This window comes from Syngnathoides biaculeatus, chromosome 2, assembly GCF_019802595.1.
Source record: "Syngnathoides biaculeatus isolate LvHL_M chromosome 2, ASM1980259v1, whole genome shotgun sequence".
In the NCBI taxonomy this organism is placed as follows: Eukaryota; Metazoa; Chordata; class Actinopteri; order Syngnathiformes; family Syngnathidae; genus Syngnathoides; species Syngnathoides biaculeatus.
The window spans coordinates 16,819,505-16,841,586 of record NC_084641.1 but is presented as its reverse complement, the minus strand read 5'-3'; the positions used below and the strand labels follow the sequence as shown (position 1 = coordinate 16,841,586).

At 41.5% G+C, this 22,082-nt stretch overlaps 2 protein-coding genes across 2 annotated transcripts; one reads left to right on the top strand and one right to left on the bottom strand.

The window, feature by feature from the left end:
- Nucleotides 1–109: 109 nt before the first annotated feature.
- cavin2b (caveolae associated protein 2b) lies at nt 110–5,626 on the bottom strand. The gene is made up of 6 exons (XM_061837446.1): nt 5,260–5,626; nt 4,321–4,461; nt 4,138–4,239; nt 1,672–1,929; nt 962–1,114; nt 110–895 (listed from the first exon to the last, which is right to left on the bottom strand). Exons 1-6 carry the CDS (start codon nt 5,533–5,535, stop codon nt 599–601), a joined length of 1,227 nt encoding a protein of 408 aa, XP_061693430.1. The 5' UTR covers nt 5,536–5,626; the 3' UTR covers nt 110–598.
- A 4,077-nt stretch (nt 5,627–9,703) lies between these two features.
- Nucleotides 9,704–21,717, top strand: vps16 (VPS16 core subunit of CORVET and HOPS complexes). Its single transcript, XM_061837389.1, has 24 exons — nt 9,704–9,942; nt 10,916–11,004; nt 11,067–11,158; nt 11,236–11,364; nt 12,226–12,370; nt 12,444–12,559; nt 12,642–12,764; nt 12,844–12,899; nt 13,506–13,595; nt 13,712–13,883; nt 13,968–14,099; nt 15,370–15,497; nt 15,853–15,888; nt 15,962–16,070; nt 16,167–16,301; nt 16,505–16,613; nt 17,306–17,403; nt 17,492–17,596; nt 18,585–18,662; nt 18,774–18,860; nt 18,955–19,037; nt 21,136–21,232; nt 21,301–21,404; nt 21,495–21,717. The coding sequence occupies exons 1-24, from the start codon at nt 9,893–9,895 to the stop codon at nt 21,634–21,636; spliced, it is 2,505 nt and encodes an 834-aa protein (XP_061693373.1). The 5' UTR covers nt 9,704–9,892; the 3' UTR covers nt 21,637–21,717.
- Nucleotides 21,718–22,082: the final 365 nt, after the last annotated feature.

Here is a 22,082-nt window from a genome sequence, read left to right as displayed (position 1 = left end):
TTCTGAATGTACCTAATTGGAAATAAACACAAATCCCATGCCGATTTTATTTTGAAAAGTTATTTATTTGTTGCATTTTCTCATCTGTAATTAAACCAGACACAGGAAATCATGTGATCCACTTTTATTTATCGATGTCTATTAGGTAGTGTTAACAGGGCATATTCTTTGGTTCCAGGTGTTTCTTAACATAAAAGAAAATTGTTATGCTTACTGCATTAGTCAAAGCCATCAGAACCAGTTCATTTTATGTATTTTCAAACTGGTTGATCATAATGAGCCTGCGGCTACGTAAGCCGTTGAAAAAGTTAGCATACAGTGAGGCTGAAATAAACACACACCGTTACATTTGTTGATGAATAACTTCTTGATAGATAAATATGGAATGTGCTCATATTAAGTCTAGTAAAATGTGTTGGGGTCCAAAAACCTAAATCTTTCTATTTCTGGGAGAACATACTTTAGTCACAGGCACATGAATAATTTGTAACAAGGTCCCCTCCAGTGTTTGTGTGCTAGATTCTCCTCTGCTAGCCAACTCAAGCAGATAGTGTGTTGGTGTTAATATTCAAATCAAGCTTTAGATGTGGTCAATATCTTATTCCTGAAGTGACATTGAAGGCTCCTCCTTGTTTTCCTGGTCCTGAGGAAGAGTGGTGGACAGAGCGTAGTCCTCACAAATCCCTTCAGATATTCCACTGACCTCCGCACAGGATTGCTCCTTCTCCTCCTGCTCCGGCGGTGCCAGCTCATTGTGAATCTCCGAGAAGGTGACCTCCTGCTCGTGCTCCTTACTGCCCAGAGGGGAGATCTGAATGTCGTCCACCATGACAGGGCTCTCTTCAATCAGGCCAGGTTGTTCCTCGGGAGGCTGTGAGGCAGAGTTGCTGCGAGGCTGAAAAAAGATAGGTTAGACGTCATACAATGAAAAGATCAGTTTAACATCACTTAGAGGTCATACCTTCTTGATGCCAAAGGTCACAGGGGAAACCTTCAGGCTGGCTGTTTTTTGTTTGATTTTCTCTCGTTGTTCGGCAGAAACAATTTTTGTTCCGATCTTGGTCATCTTTTTCTCTATGTTCTGTCGTGAAAATGCCTTCTTCAGGCTGTCAACCTGCCGAGAGAGTCAGAATCATCTTCATCGGCCACGTATGTTAAAACACACGAAGAACTGCTCTCGGGTCATTTGGGCCATTTTAGTACTACAGAAAAAGCCACTATCAAAATATATATACTTGGGACAATGACACAAATGTATATTGTAGAATCACCATCACAGTGATGTGTCCACTAGTGGAGTAATAGTTATAAACAACACATTAGTAGCCCAATAGCATATTTGCCCAAGTAATGCTTGAACATTTTCAAAAACAAGAAAAAACCCAGCCAACAAATAATAATAATTAAAAAAAAAAAGACTCCAGTGACTTCAATTCAATCTGTGTGGATTACCTTGACCTGGAAGACTGACAAGATACACAGATATACTGTAACCGAAAATAAAATAGCATTTCTTAGCATGTACATTTTTTAATTGATATTGTGACAATAAGTTAAAAAATGACTTATGAAACTATTCTTTACGAAGGCTAACGCAGCGTGAAAGACAGCCTGTCTCACTTCTTCTATCCAAAAGAAAAATTCACCTGTCTGCCTTATTGTATGATTTACCTTCTTCAAACTGGAGCGTTTTAATTTCTCAGCTCTGGACTTTTCCATGTTCTCAAGGTCTTGAGGCCACATCTCCTCGTCCAGATCCGCTTCCAGACCCACATCCTCATCAGATGACAGATCGATGGTTTGGAGCCCCCCCTCTGAGGGCTGATTGCCTTCGACAACACCAGATTCGTCCCCTTCTTCCAGAATTTCATCACGAGGGAACGGCGGAGGATCCTTCACAAAGACACTGGAGGGGATCTCGTTCTCCTCCTTCAGGGTACAGCAGAACCACAGTGGGCCACAAACAGTCCTTAATTGAGCACGTTGTCATTCTGATATTAGTCCAGATTAATCAGAGAACCAAATTGTGATGCCCTGAGACATCACTGAACCGACTTTTGCGTTTTTGAGATTTTAGCTATCATTGAGCATTTTTGTTTTTTTTGCTTTGAATTGCAAGTGGTGAATTGACATGAGCATTGCATGTGGCAGCAAACGCAACTAATTTCCCAATATGCAGCAGTTTGGCAGATAGTGAATAATTTATCCAAAAAAAAAAGACTCAACAAGCTATTTAATGCTGCTTCCGGGTGAAATGTCAAAATAAATATAGAACAAAGAGAATTGGAAGTTGTGTATTTAAAAAAAACCAAATAACTTTGCCTCAAGAATTCCTCTCATTAGCCCAATGCTAACACAAAATGGAAAGCGGCTAAGACGGGTTAACGATTAGCATCAATTGTTGAGGTGTTTCTTCAAATTCTTTACGCAACAGAGACCAGAAAACAAGCAGTACCCCAAGACACAGAGAGAGACAATTTCACAGTGCTTACAGTTATACATTCTTTATCCTCTGTAACAAATGTTTCATATAGTTGCACCTTAGAGAGGCATTGTGTATAACCCTTAGAGTGGGTCGAAGAAGAATATGATGGAAAGTGAATTTTTATGCAGAAAGAAATGGATAGCACAGAGCCTGGAACTAAATCTGGGGACTTTAAATGTAGGGACCATGACAAGAGATTCTCAGGAGTTGATTGGTAACATGATGGTTGGGAGAAATGCTTGAAGTAGTTTGCGTCCAGAAGTGCAGGTGGAAAGGCCGTAAGCTTCGACGTTTAGAACAGGGTTCATATTATTTTACCATGGTCTACTGTAGATGGGAAGAGAAATTGAGTTTTTTTTATGGAATAGTTAGCTAAGAATGTCTTGGAGGTGAAAAGTGTTATCAAGGGCTGAAACTGATGAGGCTGAAACTTGAAATCGAGTGTGTTATGTATAATGTGATTAGTGGTTATGCCCCACAGGTCAAATGTGACGTGGTGGTGAAGGATAAAAATAAAATAAAAAGTAGTTTTGAGGCGGCACGGTGGAACAGCTGGAAAAGCATTGGCCTCACAGTTCTGAGGATGCGGGTTCGATCCTGTCCCCGGCTGTGTGGAATTTGTATGTTCCCCCCGTGCCGGCGTGGGTTTTCCCCGGGCACTCCGGTTTCCTCCCACATCCCAAAAACATGCATTAATTGGACACTCTAAATTGCCCCTAGGTGTAATTGTGAGTGTGGCTGTTTGTCTCTATGTGCCCTGCAGTTGGCTAGCAACTAGTTCAGGTTGTACCCTACTTCCTGCCCGTTGACAGCTGGGATAGAGTCCAGCATTCCCCGCGACCCTCGTGAGGATAAGCGGCAAAGTAAATGGATGGATGGATGGAAGTAGTTCCGAGCATCCCAGACAGAAAAATTGAATAGTAATTGGTGGAGATTGTGATGGACGCGTTGATGAGGTAAAAAGGGTCATAAAGAAGTGAGTGGGGAGTTTGGCATCCAAGAAAGGAACTTGTAGGGATAGATGATGGTAGACTTTAGAAAAAGGACAGAAATTGCTGTGGGGAATGCTTTCCTCCAGAAGAAGCAGGAACATAGGATGACATACAAGAGCAGCGGTCGAAGCACGCAGGTGGATAACATGTTGTACAGAAATGAATCTGAAACAGGTTAATGACTGTAAGGTAGTGCACGGGAGAGTGTCGCTACACGGTAGGGCGGATTCTGACTAATTTGTGTCTATATTGTACCCCCCGTTGGGTGAGGCAAACACACCAAAAGGAGCACCAAAGTCAATTGAATTTAAACATCATGAGGCATAAACTCTTTAATGATTTTCAATATATTTAATTCTTGCTCTTTTTGTAAAAAAATAATATGTAGTGCTACTTTTGATATTACAATTTTTTGTGGAGGGGTGGGGTTATGAGTGTAGTCACGGAACCGATAATATTTGTGTCTCACGGTACCACTGTACTTAACTAAGACATGGCCGTAGGGAATTTGGGGAATGTTGAGTATTGGTGAGAGAAGCCAGAGTCATGGATCCCGGTGATCCCATGATCCCATGATCCAAAAAAGAAGACTAGAGTAGATCATATGACCTCGTGTTCCATCAAAGATTTGAGAGACTCAAATGATTCCAGCCCACAGACCTGAAAGATGAGAACTTTAAAGTTGTTTCTGTTGATCAGATGGGCGTGGTTGGCCTCCAGCTTTCTAACCTGCGTGCCCTGATGCTCCATCCTTTCTCGAACCTAAAACACAATCACATTTTAAAAAAAATATCCTCGGGGAGGAGTGTGAGAGTGTGTTGTTTGTCAGTGTCTTCTGGGTACCTCCTTCATGGTGACAGAAAGCTTGCGACTCTTATCCAGCAGTTTGCTGACGGTGTTGGAGGTGTGACTGTGACTCTTGGAGAGTTTGATCATGTCGGCCTGGATCCCCCGGACTACGCCCTCCATCTCCACCTGATGGCCCTAAGACCCAAAGGACCAATCAGATACTTCTGTTGATCTCTGCGACCACGCCCTTCTCAGATTTATCAGAATTTTCACATAAAAAAAAAAATGTGGGACACAATTATGAAGTTTATTGAAAAACAGTAGCTGTGGCTTGATTGTCTAAGGGCCAGAGGGTCCCCACTTCAAAATCCCACAGCCAGAAAGAAAAGCAGGGACGCTAACCTGCTTCGTGGCTCCAGTTGAAGTGATCTTGAGCAAGGCTTTGACCCCTGCCTCCCTTACATTCAACATCCTTTCCGTGAAATTTTAAGTTTCTTTTGTGGAAAATAATGACTGAAATAAAGATGAAAATGTTTCTATTTTTGTTGCAACGAGACGATTCATGTCTTTTCCCTATCAGAGAAACTAGAGGAAAAAAAAAATCGAGACTCACGCTAGTCATGTTAAAATTATGCTCTTTTAAGTTAGAAAGAAATAGCTTAATAGCTGGAGTTGGAGATGCTCAAAAACATTAATAATGACCACTGGAGAGAATCTGATTCAATAATTACAAATATGTAAGACCTGCGTGAAGTTGAGTCAAGGTTTCAGGAGTGAACTCACAGCTCCTAACTTGGTCAGGAAAAACATTTCCTCCTACCTCAGTGTGGCAAGAAATGTTTAATATTGAATGCCGCTGCACTTACTGTTTTTAAAAGTTGGCTAAGTTCTGGAACTTGGAAGTCCTTGTGTAGTTAAAGCCATAAAACATTTTATTGAGCCCGTCTGAGGTAAACTGTCACAGAGCTGATCGCGGCCCCACCCTTCCCTCACCTCCATCTTGTGCTGGTTTTCCTGCACGGCGTCCAGCATGTTGACCAGTTTATCCAGCAAAGTGAGGACCGTGATGGCGTTGACGGGGCCCTGGCCCATTTTCTCTAGGTCCAATCCAATCAGGCCTGCTATAGAATTCTCCTGGTTTTCTTGTTTCTCCTGTTCTTTGAGCTGGTCCTCTGGCTCTTGGACATGGGAAGGGACCAGAAGATCCTGGTTTTGGTGGGTATCCGTGGTCACCATGTTCTTGCTGGCCTGAATGCTGTCCTCACTCATCAGAGGCAGCAGTTGGTCAGAAGTTCTGGAGGCTGAAAAACAGTGGAAACTTTGTGTGTGCGTGTGTGTTTGTGTGGTCCGCTTGTGTGTGTGTGTGGGCGCGCGTGTGTGTGCTGAGTTCTGATTGGTTGGCACTTGGAAAAACATTCCCCTAACTTCCCTGTAGGGAAGAGCGCACCCTTAACTCTTCCAGTGCCAGAACAGACCAGTACAGTACTTGTGTTTGTTCTGCAGCTCGACACAAGTTGCATAAAAAAAATTAAGGACGCAACAAGTTGGAGCTACGACTCAACCAAATGACCAATGAGACAAGAAGTGCAGTACAAAACTGTGCAAACAGAGATTGCAATAGTCAGACAACAAATTTTGGACCATTCAAGTCACTTAACCCCGCGACGCCCGTGAGGATAAGCGGCAAAGAAAATGGATGGATGGAATTCACTTAAATGAACACAACATGAACATGAAGGAATTTTTGTTGTTACATTAATTAGATACAATACATGCAGAAATCGCTCCACTCCACTTTCCAAGCCACTTATCCTCACAAGGGTCCCAGAAGAGCCGGAGCATATCCCAGCTAACTTCGGGCAGAAGGCAGACTACACCCACCCAGAACTGGTCACCAGTCAGCCATGGAGCACATAACAACACCATCGCCAAGTGGGAATTGATCGCACGCCGGCCGCACCATATATACTTTATGCATAACTATAAACAATTGTATCGTATTCCACCACTCACCTCGTGAGGAAAACAAGTTTCATGGTTTTGTAAAGCAGATGTGGCACCCTACCCTCAAGTAGGGTGGGGAAGGAGTTAAAAAAAAACTTAAAACCTGTTCCCATGACAACAGAGTGTAGGGGGGGGGGGATCTCTCTCACCGTCATGCCTTCCATATGAAGTCATCTGGAAAGAAAGCGACTCTCCCTCTCTCGTGTTCTCGCTGACTTCAAGTTATGGTTTAAGTATGCTCATCATGCAGATGAAAGTAACGTTAATTTTGGACTTCAAATGATATTTGTGGATTATACTGTTTCTTTTTCATCAACGTGGCAATTCGGGTCTTTTTCTGGAGCTGACGTGTTGTTAATGTGCAGCCAGCCTACTTACGTACATTTTTTTTTTGGAACTAATGATCTTGGAATCTGCTGCTGTTTATAAAATCTTTCAAAATTGTTCCCCAAATAGGTCAAGATCAATTTAAAGTGCATATTGTGTCCTTATTAGGATCACTAAGACATCATAAAAACATATCTTATTTATGAAGCTCTTGTAGTTTGTCTTATAAGTAGCCAAAAAACAGCATTTACACCCCCATCCATCCATTTTCTTCGCGGCTTATCCTCACGAGGGTCACGGGGATCGCTGGAGCCTATGCCAGCTGTCAATGGGCAGGAGGCGGGGTACACCCTGAACTGGTTGCCAGTCAATCGCAGGCCACGGTTTGAATTCCGGTCCTCAGAAATTTGAGGACAATGGATCTGAAGTTGAATGGAAAGTGTAAATTTTTGTTTTGTTTTGAAAATGTGAAGTCTCAAAGGCACTTTAAGGTTATATTGAGTCACTTTGTGTTCACAATTTTCCTTTTAGCTCTTCACTTTCCCCGAGTTTTGAGAATTGTTCAGTGCCGTTTAGCGACTATTGGCAATTACGAGATTGAATGTATCATACTCAATTGGATTTTTTTCAAAACACGTTCTATAATCAGATCATCCTAGGAAAGCTGACATTAATATGACATTCCTGCCTGTGATGGGTGTACAGAATGCACACTCCCAAGTGTTTGCTTACAACATTTTTCCTCTGTCGATAATATGTTCAACACATCAAACAGTCTCACGGGGTTCACACAAACAAAGGCTGCGGTTACATCCTTTGAATTCCATGCAAGAATCATGGAGAAAAGGAAGTCACACTATTTGGAAACACAATAGACTGGGGGGCAACTTCCTCACAGGCCCACTCGTGCACATTGCCTGACTATATATTTTTTTTTGTCTAAAAGTTGGAGTTGTGGTGGCATAAGCACAAAGAAATGAAGCATTGAAATCAGTCACTTTAAGCAGTGGCAGAGAGGGCAAAAAGATTTTAGAAGAGGTTCTGTTGTGGCGTCAATACTTTACTCGAGAATAAATCTTGAATTTGTGAAAAAGTTCTGTGACGCACCAGGATTGAAGGAAGTTAGGGACCATGTACGGAGACAAAGAGGCAATAAAAACACATTCTGTACACATGTGACATTTCAAAGTCGGACGGGAAATGCATGTGTGGAAGCAAGTGAGCGGAAACAAAAAACGTACTGCACTTACACAATGAAATACTGTAGAAATGGTTGGGTAAAAAATACAGATACAAATACTTGGCACAGTATATCATTTATCGTCTAAATCAGGGATGTCAAACTCATTTTTGTCGCGGCCCGCGTTGTAGTTCCGGTTTCCCTGAGAGGGCCGTTGTGAATGTGAATCCACAAAAATCGTTTATCGCCTCATCATATTGACACGTGAAATTTATGAATTACTTCTTGAATCCGAAATCAAAGGTAATGGGTCTTTCAACTATTGTTGATGTTTGGTAACATAAAAATGCTTGCAATACATCAACATTATGATTTATGATGTGACAATTTTAAATGTTGGTACAGATTTGAGCAAGAATCACAGAAGTTGACATACATGATTTGCCTTCGCGGGCCACATAAAATCATGTAGTGGGCCGGATCTGGCCCCCGGGCCTAGAGTTTGACACCGGTGGTCTAACTGCTGAAGAGCAACCACACTGTTGGAATTCTGTGGAAAAAATAATTTTCATTGTATTATTTCATAATTGTTTTGTTTTGTTTTTTTTTGTTCTTCCACATTCGTCCACAATTGAAATTTCAGGATTTTTTTTCCTTTTAACGATTCCCAGTTTTCACCCAATTCTACGGAGCCCTAAAGGGACATGGGGGAAGAAGAAAGAAGAAATTTGCTTCTCATTCGAACAAACTTTCTCATTAGAAATGTTCTCGTTTGAATGCATTCCCAAGTGAATGCAGATATTTTATTTTCTTCGCTCCCCATTTCTTTCTCTTCATTCCAACATCAAAATGTTTATCTCATTCTGACTCTTATAATTTTCCCATTACTAAATTCCTAAATTCATAGAGCTATTTTACAAATACAAGGTACCACTGTCATTTCAATTCACACTTTCCTTCGTTACAAGTGCAACATTTTCATTTGAATTAATTCCCCAGCAGCGGCACGGTGACTCAGACGGTAAAGCATTGGCCTCACAATTCTGAGAACCCGGGTGCAATCCCGGCATCACCTGTGTGAAGTTTGCGCGTTCTCACCGGGCCTACGTGGGTTTTCTCCGGACACTCCGGTTTCCTCCCACATCCCAAAAACATGGAACATGAATTGAACACTCTAAATTGCCCCTAGGTGTGATTGTGAGTGCGACTATTTGTCTTGATGTCCCCTGTGATTAGCTGGCAACCAGTTCAGGGTGCACCCAACATCCTCCCCGTTGACAGCTGAGATAGGGTCCTGCACTCACCGCGACCCTCGTGAGGATAAGTGGCAAAAAAATTGGATGGATAATTCCACAGCTCAACACTATGCACAGAAATCTTATCTCGCTGATGCATGGGAGGGGTGAATTTGTGTTCTATCCGGGCAATATTTTTTTTTCTGTTATATCCAAAGTATGTTAAATCGGGGCTCGTTAAATCAAGGTGCTCCTTTATTTATTGGGTTTTATTGTATTTGTATGTCATTTTATTTTGCTTTGTTTTCCTCTGCTGTCTGTGGCCAGATCGGGACTGCAAATTGAAAAAAAATCTGTTCTCAGTTGCCTTACCTGAATAAAGATAAAAGAAAAATATAAAAGAAAAAAACGAAAAAAATAAAGAACATGTATGTATGTATCTGTATGAATGTTTTGCATGTCCTGTACATATAAGTGCAACATCAAAAACGTGTCTTTTATTTTAGGAATACAGTTTGCAAATCAGACTAAATTAACCGTAGCAGTTTTAACAGTCTCAACTACTAAGCTATGTATTTTTTACTACCTGTCTCCGCGACCCACTCTTGGTCCAGACCCCACGAGTTGAGAGCCATCACCAAGAATGACATCCAGACATTGTTAGTGTGATGCGCCGTCCAGTAGAGGGCGGTATTGTCTCTCGTGTCAAGCTGTCAGTTGCATTTCAGTACCAAAGAAGGAGACTGGGTGGAAGTAATCAGCTGACCGATTTGAAGCTAAAAGAAGTTAAAAAAAACAAATAATAAATACATGTCATAGAGTACTTGTTTCAAATTTTCTCATCTAATAAATATAGGGCTCATCCGGAGGAACATACAGCATGGCTTTAATAACAGCCAACTGGAATCCGCTGGGAGAAGCTTTTTACCGGTAAGTTTCAGCATCAGCGGGTAATATCAGGAACACGATAGAGCAGTAAACAATTAGCCGCGTACCCACAATTAACATTTTCATTTTTCACGCTGAAGTCTAATTTTCTGTAATTGCCGCTACTTTAATCCTTTTTTTTTTTTTTACTGGGACAATCTGTCGTACCATTGTCGTCGTAGATGTGATAATTTGATGTTTATTCGCAGCTGCAACAACTCATTTTAAGGCTGTAAAAAGATGCACAAGCTTCACAAAATAAAACAAATCTGGCCATCTCCAGACCCCTGATAATGAGATATTATTGGATAAATGGCGTTTTTTTTTTTTTTTGTCAAAACACAAGATACATGTTCTTAAAATGTATTGTCAGAGTTAGTTTATCAATACTGTATTCCCTGTGTCAAAGGTTTCTAGTGCTGACAAATGACTGATTTTGAAACCTATGAATGGGAAGCCTGTTTTTGGCAATGCTCATCACAATTGACTGTGATTGCCTGTCATTGGAAGAGCAATGTGAGAGATTCCACTTAACTTATCTGTTTGTCAGTGGGAATTTGTCATTTTTTTTAATAGTTGCTAGAGGGGTCTGAAATGTCACGTATGTCATGTAATATGGCTAGCACTGACGGCTTTTGTAATTGCTACTTCTTCTTGCAGCCATGTTGTTGGTATAATCAACGCACATATTTGGGGACACTGTTTGAACTACAAAATACAGAAAAACTAGATTAAACTATAAAAAAATATCCTGATGAATAAACTTGAATTAATTGATAAATGGATTTATGGATCTCCCCTAATTCATTCATTTTGTTCATGTTGTTGTCACGCATTTTTTTTAGAATCATGCCCCCTCCCAATGAATACTATAATGAAAAAAAAATAGTTTAAACATGGATCTAGTTTTTATCCTACCTTAAGTGAGACTGCAAATTGAGCTAACAGAGAGCATTTGTGTGTTGTGATTTGACAGTAAAACAGAGCTCTATGAGATGACTTGGAACCTGAGAGATGGATTCAAGGACTGCTTGGTGGCGGCGGCACCTTATGGTGGACCGATAGGTACACATGTGCCCATGCAATATGGACTCAATGGCCCAACTGATTTTCTTCGTTTGTTGCAGCACTCCTCAGAGAACCTTTGAGACGTTCTCCAAGTTGTCGTCCTCAGTTGGAGATTTATTCTGCTTCTGGAGTTTCCACTGCCAGTTTCCCGGTAAGCACCGGTGGCACTGCTGATACCAATGAACTCACCTTTACCATATGCAGACAGTTTTTGTGTATGTGTCCTAGTGGAAAAGCGGTCCTGTTATTCATTTGGGTTGGACAGTCTCAGATGAGTTGTTATGTATTCAAGAAGATGGTTCAGTTCTTATTTATGACCTGTTTGGCTCCTTCAAGAGGCACTTCAGCATGGGACAGGTAAGCCTGCGATAGTACGTCTGTCTCGATTTACCAGTTGATCTACGTTCCTACCTTCACCTGTGGTCATGATCTGTGGGTCATCCCCCAAAGAATAAGCTCCCGGATACAGGCACCTGAAATGAGTTTCCTCCGCTGGGTGTCCGGGCTCTCCCTTAAAGATGGGGTGAGAAGCTCAGTCATCCGGGCAGGGCTCAGTGTCAAGCCGCTGCTCCTCCGGATTGAGAGGAACCAGATGAAGTGGCTGGGGAATCTGATTCGGATGCCTCCCGGACCCCTGTTCCAGGCACGTCCCACCGGAAAGAGACCCCGGAGACGACCAGGGACACGCTATAGAGAATACCAGAGACGTATTCAAAATAGCTGAATACCAGAGACGTATTCTCTATAGCTGGCCTGGGAATGCCTCGCGATCCCCCCAGAAGAATGGGATGAAGTGGCTGGGGAAAGGGAAGTCTGGGCATTCCTGCTAAAGTTACTGCCCCTGCAACACAACCTGGAAAAGCGGTTGAAGATGGATGGATGCATGGCTCCTTTTTGTGACTGGCTCCAAGTCAGCCCATTAATCATTCAGGGACTCCAAAATAACATTGCTGAATAGAATGTTGTGATCTTTGTTGTTTCTGACATTTTAAAAACATTTGCACGAGCGGAAAAGATCCACTACCCTCATCGCCTCTCATTTTGCATGTTTTTCCTTACACATGCAGCGGTGCTGGTTTGGACCTGTCTTTCGGACAAAGAGGCCAAATCAGCCTAGGCCATTCATCCCATGTTTGTTCAAGCGCAGTGCATGTGCAAAATGCATTTGCATACTCCTCCTAATATGTGCAAATTTGAACTGTATTATGTATTATGCAGGAAGTGGTGCAGTCTCAGATCTTGGAAGCCAAAGTTTTCCATTCTCCCTATGGGACTGGTATTGCCATAGTAACAGGCTCTTTTCGGTTCACCTTGGCAACCAATATCAGTGAATTGAAGTTGAGGAGGTTACCCACTGTCCCAGGTAATACTGGTCCGAAGTGACCGCCTTCCCACTCCTCGGATCATTTTCTCACATTACCTGTCTTGTATGCCAGGTCTACAGGCGCCGCCGTCCTCCTGGGTTGTCCTCACGCAAGATCGCCAGACCAAAGTCTTGTTGGCCACTGGATCTGAACTCTATATCCTTGACAATACATCCTGCACTTCTGTGGTGAGACAGACTCCTGGCTGATGTACATGCACAAAGGTGTACAGACAGTATTATGCATGTCCTGTTCTCTCCGTGTTGTTAGTGTGCTCCAGGACTCAGTCCTCAGTCGGGTAACATCATCCATATGTCGGCGTCATTCAGTTACAAATATCTTGCTCTCCTCACTGACACTGGACACCTATGGACAGGCTTATCCTCACTTCAGGTGAACCTCATTATTGTCTCATTACATTTGAAACACCTTAAAGAAGGGGTTGGTCATTGTTGTGTGAACGTATCCTCAGAGCAAGCTGAGCGAGGTCGACAGCAAAGTGGGGATACCGCCAAAACAGATGGTCTGGTATGTACCAGTCTCTCTGTTTAACTGATTTCCAGTTTCAAGTCATTAGTGGAAGTGCAGTTCTCAATCACTTGGTGTGTCGCAAAGTCGCCAACTGTGATTTTTTTTTCCGCAATGGCGCACATCACCCGCTCGGTCTTCAGCGGCCAATTAGTTATAATTTGGTGGCATCTGAGTTTATTTCAGTGGTTCAGTTTTGAAAGCAAAACTAGAAATTCATAAAACTCAGAAGCCCACACTATACCTAATTTCTACATAAGGAATGATTATGTAATATTCAAGTTTCCTAACATGGGAAATTTAGGATTTCTATGTGCGACTATAAACAAAACTCTAAAAAATATAATCAAGAAATATTCCACTTGAATGTTTACTGAATATTTATGGTATTTGAGTTTTAACTTTTGAATTGAACTTTGTAATACAATAATCACTGTTTTCATTGATGATTTCTTAAGATGTGCCTGTATAAAGGTATTGCAATCAGCTTTGGTAATGGAGATGCATGTCCTTAGTTTATCCGTCTGTCATATTTGGGGCCTGCTTGTGCACGTGTATTTTTACATATTTTATATTCATATTATGTGTGCACATCGACATGTCCAGGTGTCGCAGACCAAAATCCCAGCAGCCGTCTGTGGTGATCGTGTGGGACCACCTACTCCTAGTGGCCGGAGTGTGCAACGACATAATTCAGTATCTTGAATAACTGGGACTGAGCTCTAAAAACAAAGTTCCACTCCTCTGTCAAGGCTTTACGAATGTTCTCCAGGTTACTTCTTGTCAGGGTTTTATCCTTGACCCGAAGGCAGATTCCCACTAGAAAGTCAGTGTGTTTGCGTCGGTGAGATGGATGGCATTCGGATCATCAGCTCAACCAATCAGGAACTGCTGCAGGAGGTCCCTCTAGTCTGTCAGGACATCTTCAAAATCGCTTCGATGGCACCCGGAGCACTGCTTCTGGAGGCTCACCGCGAGTATGAGGTAGCATCTCGTGTTTCCCTTATTTGCTGCTTATTTGTTCCAAAGTAATGTGTGTGTTTGTGCGTGTGCTGTGCGTGAATATAGAAGTCCAGTCAAAAGGCTGATGAGTACCTGCGGGAAATCAAGGAGCAAGGCATGCTTGGAGAGGCGGTCAGACAGTGTATAGAGGCGGCAGGACACGAATACGACTCCAACACACAGAAGGCCCTGCTCCGGGTGAGCGCCATGACGTCACAAGTATCTCCAGGTGGCAAAAGCTGAATCAAATGTCACTTGACAAAGATTGAGAAAACTGCATATTGTTAGCCTTCTTCTCCACCACCGTAATTTGAACGTGTCATTGTTTTCACGTTAAGTCAGCGGTAGTTAATCATTTTCTGCTACTCTGTAGTATTCTGTTGTTGTTGTTTCCAAACATTCTGAAAAGCTCCATTCGTGTTTTGTAAAATATTGGAACGTCATGGTCAATTCCTTTGATTTTGTTTTTTACTGAAGACATTTGGGCTTTTACACCGACAAATGAATGTGTGACAAAAGTTCAGAATTCCAAGTTTTATTTGATGCTTTTAATTGTAGATATGTTAAACAGTTAGGACAAAGCACCTTTTGTTTGAACTCACCCAGTTTTTAAGTGACCCAATGTATGTTGCTTTATAGGCTAATTGCTTGTTTTTGGCTTTAGTTTTCACCTGTGAAAACTGCATTTGCTGTTAGGCAAACATGAAGACCAGAAAGCTGTCTTTGGCCGAAAGCCGGCCATGATGTCCGGATTAGAGACGGTGGCTTTGAAGAAACAACAGGAAGCAGAACTGGAGGTAGCAGAAATGAAGATGCTGAGGATCTCACTTGGAGTGAACAGGTTGGCTAGGATTAGAAATGAGCTCATTAGAGGGACAGCCAAAGTTGGATGTTTTGGAGACAAGGTTTGAAAGAGCAGACTCAGATGGTTTGGACATGTCCAGAGGTGAGAGAGTGAGTATATTGGTAGAAGGGTGCTGAGGATGGAGCTGCCAGGCAAAAGAGCGAGAGGAAGACCAAAGAAAAGGTTGATGGATGTTGTGAGGGAGGACATGAGGACAGTCGGTGTGAGAGAGGAAGACGCACGAGATAGGCTTAGATGGAAAAAGATGACAGGCTGTGGCGACCCCTAACAGGACAAGCCGAAAGGAAATGAAGAAGAAGAAGTGAGGGAGGGGAAAATTGATCAGCACGATTGCAAAAACATCAGACATAGCCAGTTTAACAATATGGAATGTCCTTTAGAAGAAAGAAACTACTGGTTGAAAATCGTCTCATATATTTATATATATAAATATATATATATATATATATATATATATATATAATATTTTTGAAACCCAAATATCATCAGTATACAACAAAAACAAAGCTTCCAAGAGTTTTCGAGGAGACTGTAGATGTTGCATTTTAATGTATGGAGTATTTTGTGTTGATGTATAACCTAACGCTAACCCACATTCACCAGGCGGCATCCTTCGGAAAATGTTTCCTGACTGACTTCAGTCCAGAGCACTTTGTGTCCACCTGTCGAGAGCTGCGCGTCTTGAATGCTGTTCGAGAGTGCAGTGTGGGTCTGCCACTCACGCACACTCAGTATCCTAACGCTCTGACTTGCACCACGCACCCTCCCTCTACGTGAGCGCAGCCCCCCCACACAGGCACACGGACACACACACTTTGGAGTTATTTCCCAGCATGCTTGCTTTCTTATGTGAAGGTTTTGTTCATTATTATCTGTTCTATTGTGAATTAGTCCACAAGGGGCGCAAATTCCCCATACAAACACGAATCATTATGTCATTTCCAATACACAACAACAAACCATTTTACATAGCTCATTTTTTTTTTCAAATTTGGACACCGCACTTAATGCAAATGCAAGGCACCACCACTGGCCACCCAGCAAAGTACACACAAATAACTGGACCTCCTTGACATTTGATCACAGATTCAAACAGATGACCCTGCAGGTGCTGATTGACAGGTAGGTCTACTTGACTTTTGTCCTGTGATTTTTGGCAAAATCGTTACAATTGTCGTTTTTTTGGGGTGTGTAGATTGGTCTATCGTCAATTGTATCAATTGGCTATAGAAATCTGCCGTTACTTGAAGATTCCAGATTATCAGGGGGTCAGCAGGGTTCTTAAGCACTGGGCTGCATGTAAAGTAAGTGATCCACCTCCCATCATAAGTACATGCTCCCTTTGACCAAATTGACCAATGGAACTGTCTTTTATCGCTATCTTATGTGGGCGTGGTCAGGTACAGCAGAAGGAACTATCGGATGAGGCCATAGCCAGAGCGGTGTGTCTGAAGGTGGGAGATTCATTGGGTGTGTCATACTCACACATTGCTGCTAAAGCCTATGAATGTGGACGTACAGAGCTTGCCATCAAGGTACATACCGTACACACCCCTTCCAACATTTACACAGCCGTTTTTGTTAAGTTTATACATCTTTTGTGTGGACTTCTAATACATTAACATCAACTGTTAATCGTAGTCATAACTTTGGTTGACAAATGTAATGGAAATACACCGTGCTTCATGAAAATGTATCCGAATGTTGATCTAATTTGACGTCTCTTTGTGCTCACCAGTTGTTGGACTCAGAAGCTCGGTCTGGTGAGCAAGTTCCTCTTCTCCTGAAGATGAAGAGGAGTCAGCTCGCGCTCAGTAAAGCTGTAGAGAGTGGAGACACTGACCTGGGTATGTCTAGTGGCCGCTCCCACCTGCAAATGCAAACCTTTGTGGAATGCACCATATGGAGGAAAAAGTGCTTCGTAAACTCAATTAATATATGCTTTTTTTTCATCCAGTGTTTTAAATTAATAATACAAATTCAAATATTTGTAATATTTTTTTAATCGTTCAACAAAAAATTATTCAAGGTATCAACACATTTGAACATCTTAGAGTGAAATTGAAGTAGTAAAAGAAACAATTTAAAAAAATGTCAAACTAAAAAAAGTTACAATATTTTTACAATTTTTTTTCCAGCAAATAACTAATAATAAATGGGCGTTTTTTTTGGTTTTTTTTTTTTATGCTCAACTGTGTATATGTGTGGGTTTACTCTACAGTAATTGGTACTAAAGAAGTATTTGGAAGTGATACATTGCAACAGAGACAAGCTTTGTATGTTAGGGAGCAGCCAAGTTTAGCTTGGGTTGCTCATTCAATGTATATTTGCACATTATTTTTAAGTGTTTTGGAATTTTAGTTTCTGGTTTATGATATAAACAATAGACATAGACAATTATCAACATTTTGGGGCGGGCGGTGTCAATTATCTTTTTTTTTTTTTTTTTTTTTTTTTCTTAGCGATTTATGGCACAGCCTTGATGAATAACTGGAAACAGAATTATGTTTGTCTGTGTGTGTGTGTGTGTGTGTGTCAGTTTACACAGTTGTTACTTACCTGAAGAACGAGATGAACAGAGGAGATTTCTTCATGACTTTAAGAAACCAGCCTGTCGCTCTGAGTCTCTACAGACAAGTATTCGTCCTCTTTATCTTCATCAATGGATTTGACTCCAGAGTCATGTGTGTCTCAGATCATTTAACTCGTTGGCCATGTTTGCTAGTTTTGTAAACTGCAGGAGCAAGAAACTCTGAGGGATCTTTATAACCAGGATGATGACCATCAGGAGCTGGCCAACTATTACGTCGCTGCCAGTTACAGAGAGAAGGTTTGACCTGCAGACACGTGTCACATGTCTTCAGTAACCACTTCAGTAAACTAACGAGTCCCAGAATGATGCCATTATACAATATTCCCTAAAGTGACATCCTTTTATTTATTTTTTTTACTCTAAGCTTTGTGGCCATGATCAAAATCATGTACTACAAGTTATGAATAGTAGTACAGTAAACCCCTGGCACTTGGTGGTGCAGCGTTTGTAAATTTGCTCATTTGCGGATGTTTTGCTGGTTGAGCTGGAGTTGGGGGCTAAAGCATCACAAGCATTTGCTGTCATTTCGTAGCATCTCGGTGGCAAGGAACTACATTATGGATTTAGGTGTTTCATTTAGATAAAAGTTTTGATTGGCTACCGTTTTGTTGTGGCATTATAATGCCAAGGTACTATGTGGAAGTGAAATAAGACATTCAATGCCATTGACACATTCATCACCTAGAATCCAACCGTTTAATGCCACCAACGTGTATATTTTTCAAGTCTGTTTTTTGGTATGTAGGCACGGAAGAGGGTCTTGTCCACTTTGTCTGTGAAATTCAGGTTTGTAAGCCACTGTAATGATGAACTTCCCCGTTTCTTAGCTCAGTAACTAAATAATTATTTTACCATCAAACGCTCTCTATCTTGTTTTTGTCTTTATAGTTTGAGCTGTCACAAAAGCCAAAAATAATAGCACCAAAGCCGCAGCTCTACTTGACCCATTTCTTTTTACAAAGAGCATTTTTTTCCCCTCAGAAACGAATGTTATTTTCGACTGACATTTCACGCATTCAGACAACGGCAGGAGAGAAGAAAGCTAAAATCATCATTCAGGCCGTTTTCTTAATCACTCTATCTTGGCCAAATAACGTAAATTATTTTCCATGTGTTTGAACCCTTGCCATCATGTAGTATGTGTGATGATATGGTTGAAAGGTCAATAGTGTAAGACTATACTGAGAAACTGGCGTATGTGTATCTGTTTAAATTTATGTTGTAGAGGTTAGACAGCCGCCTGTCGCACCTGCAGAGTGCCGTCGATGAATACAACAAAGCCAAAAATGAGTTTTCTTCTAGGGTAAGAACAAGCTGACTGGACAGACTTAAAAATGACTTCATGTCAGTCTGGACGATGACTTACAACTAATTCACATGCACAATTGTTGTCAACGATAAACCATTTTTATAGGCCACCGAAGATGAGATGCGTCTGCTCCGTTTCCAGAAGAAACTCGATGACGAGAAGGGCGCTGGCCTTCTAGGCTCGTCACTCCAGGTATGAAAGGGTGGGGCAACTAAGGGTGTGAAATCAGTTGATGATCTTCTCTTCATCAATTGCTATTCTTTTCGGAATGTCACTCCCCGTCCAGACTACTATGGAGACGCTGCTTATGTTGGGACTTTACAAGCAGACGGATCAACTTTACAGAGACTTCAAAGTACCAGACAAGAGGTAAATGGAGGAGGCAATTCTGTTCTACTCTGTTAAACTCGGGGTTGTCGAAGATCTGGCTCGTATGTTAAATTTCCCAGAGGCAAAGACAGTTATGTGTAGGGTTTTGGGTTCTGTAGTTTCCTGTGAGGCTGCTAATGTCTATGGACAGAGCCTCAACTTGGGATTGGATGAGTATATCAAGGGGGCAGTGTTATAGTTAAACCAATGAGGATGCTTCGCGGTTTTGAATTTTCCCATGTAATACCACAAAATGTATTTTGTATGTTTAGTGTCTTAAGTTTAGATGGCTACACAGCACGTGAGGAGTCAACATGCACAAGTAGGCAAATTCCTAGATCTTCATAAATTAATTCTTACAACGCAATTCAGTATTCGAAGCCTCATTTTTTTTATCCTTGATTTTTTTTTTGTTTGAATTTGGCAAGGTTGTTATGAACACTCTTCTCTGTAGTGTGTCAAATTCTGAAGTAATTTTACTTTACAGGGATTTTAATTAGTGAAGAAAACAAGTATTTGAACACCTCGCTATAATTCAAGTTCTCCCACTTAGAAATCATGGAGGGATCTGAAATTTTCACCGTAGGTGCATGTCTACAGTGAGAGAGATAAAATCCAGAAATCAGAATGTATGATATTTTTTTAACGATTTATTTGTGTGATATAGCAGCAAATAAGTATTTAAACACCTGAGAAAACCAATGTTAATATTTGCTACAGTAGCCCTTGTTTGCAATTACAGAGGCCAAATGTTTCCTGTAGTTCTTCACCAGGTTTGCACACACTGCAGGAGCGATTTTGGCCAACTCCTCCACACAGATCATAATCAAAAAGGTTTCTGGGCTGTTGCTAAGAAACATGAAGTTTCAGCTGCCTCCAAAGATTTTCTACACCAGAACCTTGATATGCCTCTCACGTAGCCACCCATTGGTTTTCCTGGCTGTGTGCTTCGGGTCATTGTCATGTTGAAAGACCCAGCCACGCCCCATCTTCAATGCTCTGAGTGAGGGAAAGATCTTGTTCCCCAAAATCTCACAAGACATGGCCGCGGTCATCCTCTCCTTAATACAGTGCAGTCGTCCTGTCCCATGTGGAGAAAAACACCCCCGAAGCATTATGCTACCACCCCCATGCTTCACAATAGGGATGGTGTTCTTGGGCTGGAACTCATCATTCGTCTTCCTCCAAACACGGTTAGTGGAATTATGACCAAAAAGTTCCATTTTGGTCTCCTGTGACCACAAAACTTTCTCCCATAACTCCTTTGTATCATCCAAATAGTCATTGGCAAACTTAAGACGGGCCTTGACATGTGCTGGTTTAAGCAGCAGAACCTTCCGTGCCTTGCATGATTTCAAACCATGACGTCTTAGTGTATTACCAAAAGTCACCTTGTAAATGGTGGTCCCAGCTCTTTTCAGGTTTTTGACCAAGTCTTGTCGTGTAGTACTGGGCTGATTCCTCACCTTTCTAAGGATCATTGAGACGCCACAAGGTGATATCTTGCATGGGGCTCCACTCTGATTGCGATTGACCGTCATGTTTAGCTTCTTCCATTTTCTAGTGATTGCTCCAACAGTGGACCTTTTTTCACCAAGCTGCATGGCAATTTCTCCGTAGCCCTTTCCAGCTGTGTGGAGTTGTACAATTTTGTATCTGGTGTCTTTGGACAACTCTTTGGTCTTGGCCATGTTACAAGTTTGAGTCTTACTGATTGTATGGGGCTGACGAGTGTCTTTATGCAGCTACCGACCTCACACAGGTGCACCTGATTCAGGATAATACATGGAGTGGAGGTGGACTTTTAAAGGCGGAGTAACAGGTCTTTAAAGGTCATAATTCTAGCTGATAGACAGGTGTTCAAATACTTATTTGCAGCTGTATCACACAAATAAATCGTTAAAAAAAAAAAATCATACATTGTGATTTCTGGATTTTTCTTTTTAGATTATTTCTCCCACAGTGGACATGCACCCACGATGAACATTTCAGACCCCTCCATGATTTCTAAGTGGGATAACTTGCAATACAGCAGGGTGTTCAAATAATTCAAATTTTCTTCACTGTAATTAAAATTCTACATTCTCTGCCTCCCCAGGTATTGGTGGTTGAAACTGAAGTCTTTGGCAGAAAAGGAGGAGTGGGAAGAGTTGGAGAAGTTCTCAAAGAGTAAGAAGTCCCCGATAGGCTACCTGGTAGGTGGAAATCAACCCCAATAATCTTGTAAAATTTTTTGAATTGACAAATTGTCTATCATCTTCAGGCCTTTGTGGAAGTCTGCATTAAGAGAAACAACAAATACGAGGCCAAGAAGTACGTATCCAGAGTGACGCCTGAGCAGAAGGTCAAAGCTCACCTGGCCGTCGGGTAATATGTCCCCATACTTCCGACCCCCTCTATGACCAAAGGGTTTGTTCATTGTCTACTGATAAAGAGCAACTCTATTTTTCTTCTCAGCGACCTCGAGGGGGCCGCAGATGTGGCGATCGAGCGCAGGAACGAAACAGAAATATCAACAATCCTCTCAAGATGCTCCAGCACGGATCGGTTGTTGATTGACAGATTAAATCGAGCCAAATTATCGACTGCCAAAAAGTGATCTTATGCACACACGCACTGCAATTTTTATCAGCTACAACTTTTGCATGTATAATTTATTTAAATAAACTGTGAAAGCTTGGCTGATATCCATTTCTAACATAACAAATGCGCATACCTAATACGATGATTATGAAGCTGGAAAAGCTCCAATTTTGGGGGTGGGGAGGAATGAAATTGGCAAATCTCAAAGTCCCTTTTAAGGTGAAATTGCCTGAAGTGTCAAACTCGAGGCCCGGCAGCAACATCAGTTTATGTGGTTCACTAAAGCAAATAAAGTGTCTACATCATGTCTCTTGCTAAATGGATTTGCTCTGTTCATTTTGCAGAAAATCTTTTTTTTTTTTTACCCTCCCACAATAAAATAAAAACAATAATAATGTGTAAATTGTACCATTAATCCAATTCTGGAATGAAAGTCATTTGATTTGTGCAACATACTGTTTG

Excerpts from the sequence above, each read along its gene's own strand:
- cavin2b (XM_061837446.1), bottom strand. The coding sequence starts at position 5,535 with ATGAGTGAGGACAGCATTCAGGCCAGCAAGAACATGGTGACCACGGAT. Across the intron at positions 4,462-5,259 it reads AAAACCAGCACAAGATGGAG|GGCCATCAGGTGGAGATGGA; the intron begins GTGAGGGAAGGG and ends TTTGGGTCTTAG. Across the intron at positions 1,115-1,671 it reads AACGCTCCAGTTTGAAGAAG|GTTGACAGCCTGAAGAAGGC; the intron begins GTAAATCATACA and ends CTCTCTCGGCAG.
- vps16 (XM_061837389.1), top strand. The coding sequence starts at position 9,893 with ATGGCTTTAATAACAGCCAACTGGAATCCGCTGGGAGAAGCTTTTTAC. Across the intron at positions 12,371-12,443 it reads GAGGTTACCCACTGTCCCAG|GTCTACAGGCGCCGCCGTCC; the intron begins GTAATACTGGTC and ends CTTGTATGCCAG. Across the intron at positions 17,404-17,491 it reads CTCTGAGTCTCTACAGACAA|TTTTGTAAACTGCAGGAGCA; the intron begins GTATTCGTCCTC and ends CATGTTTGCTAG.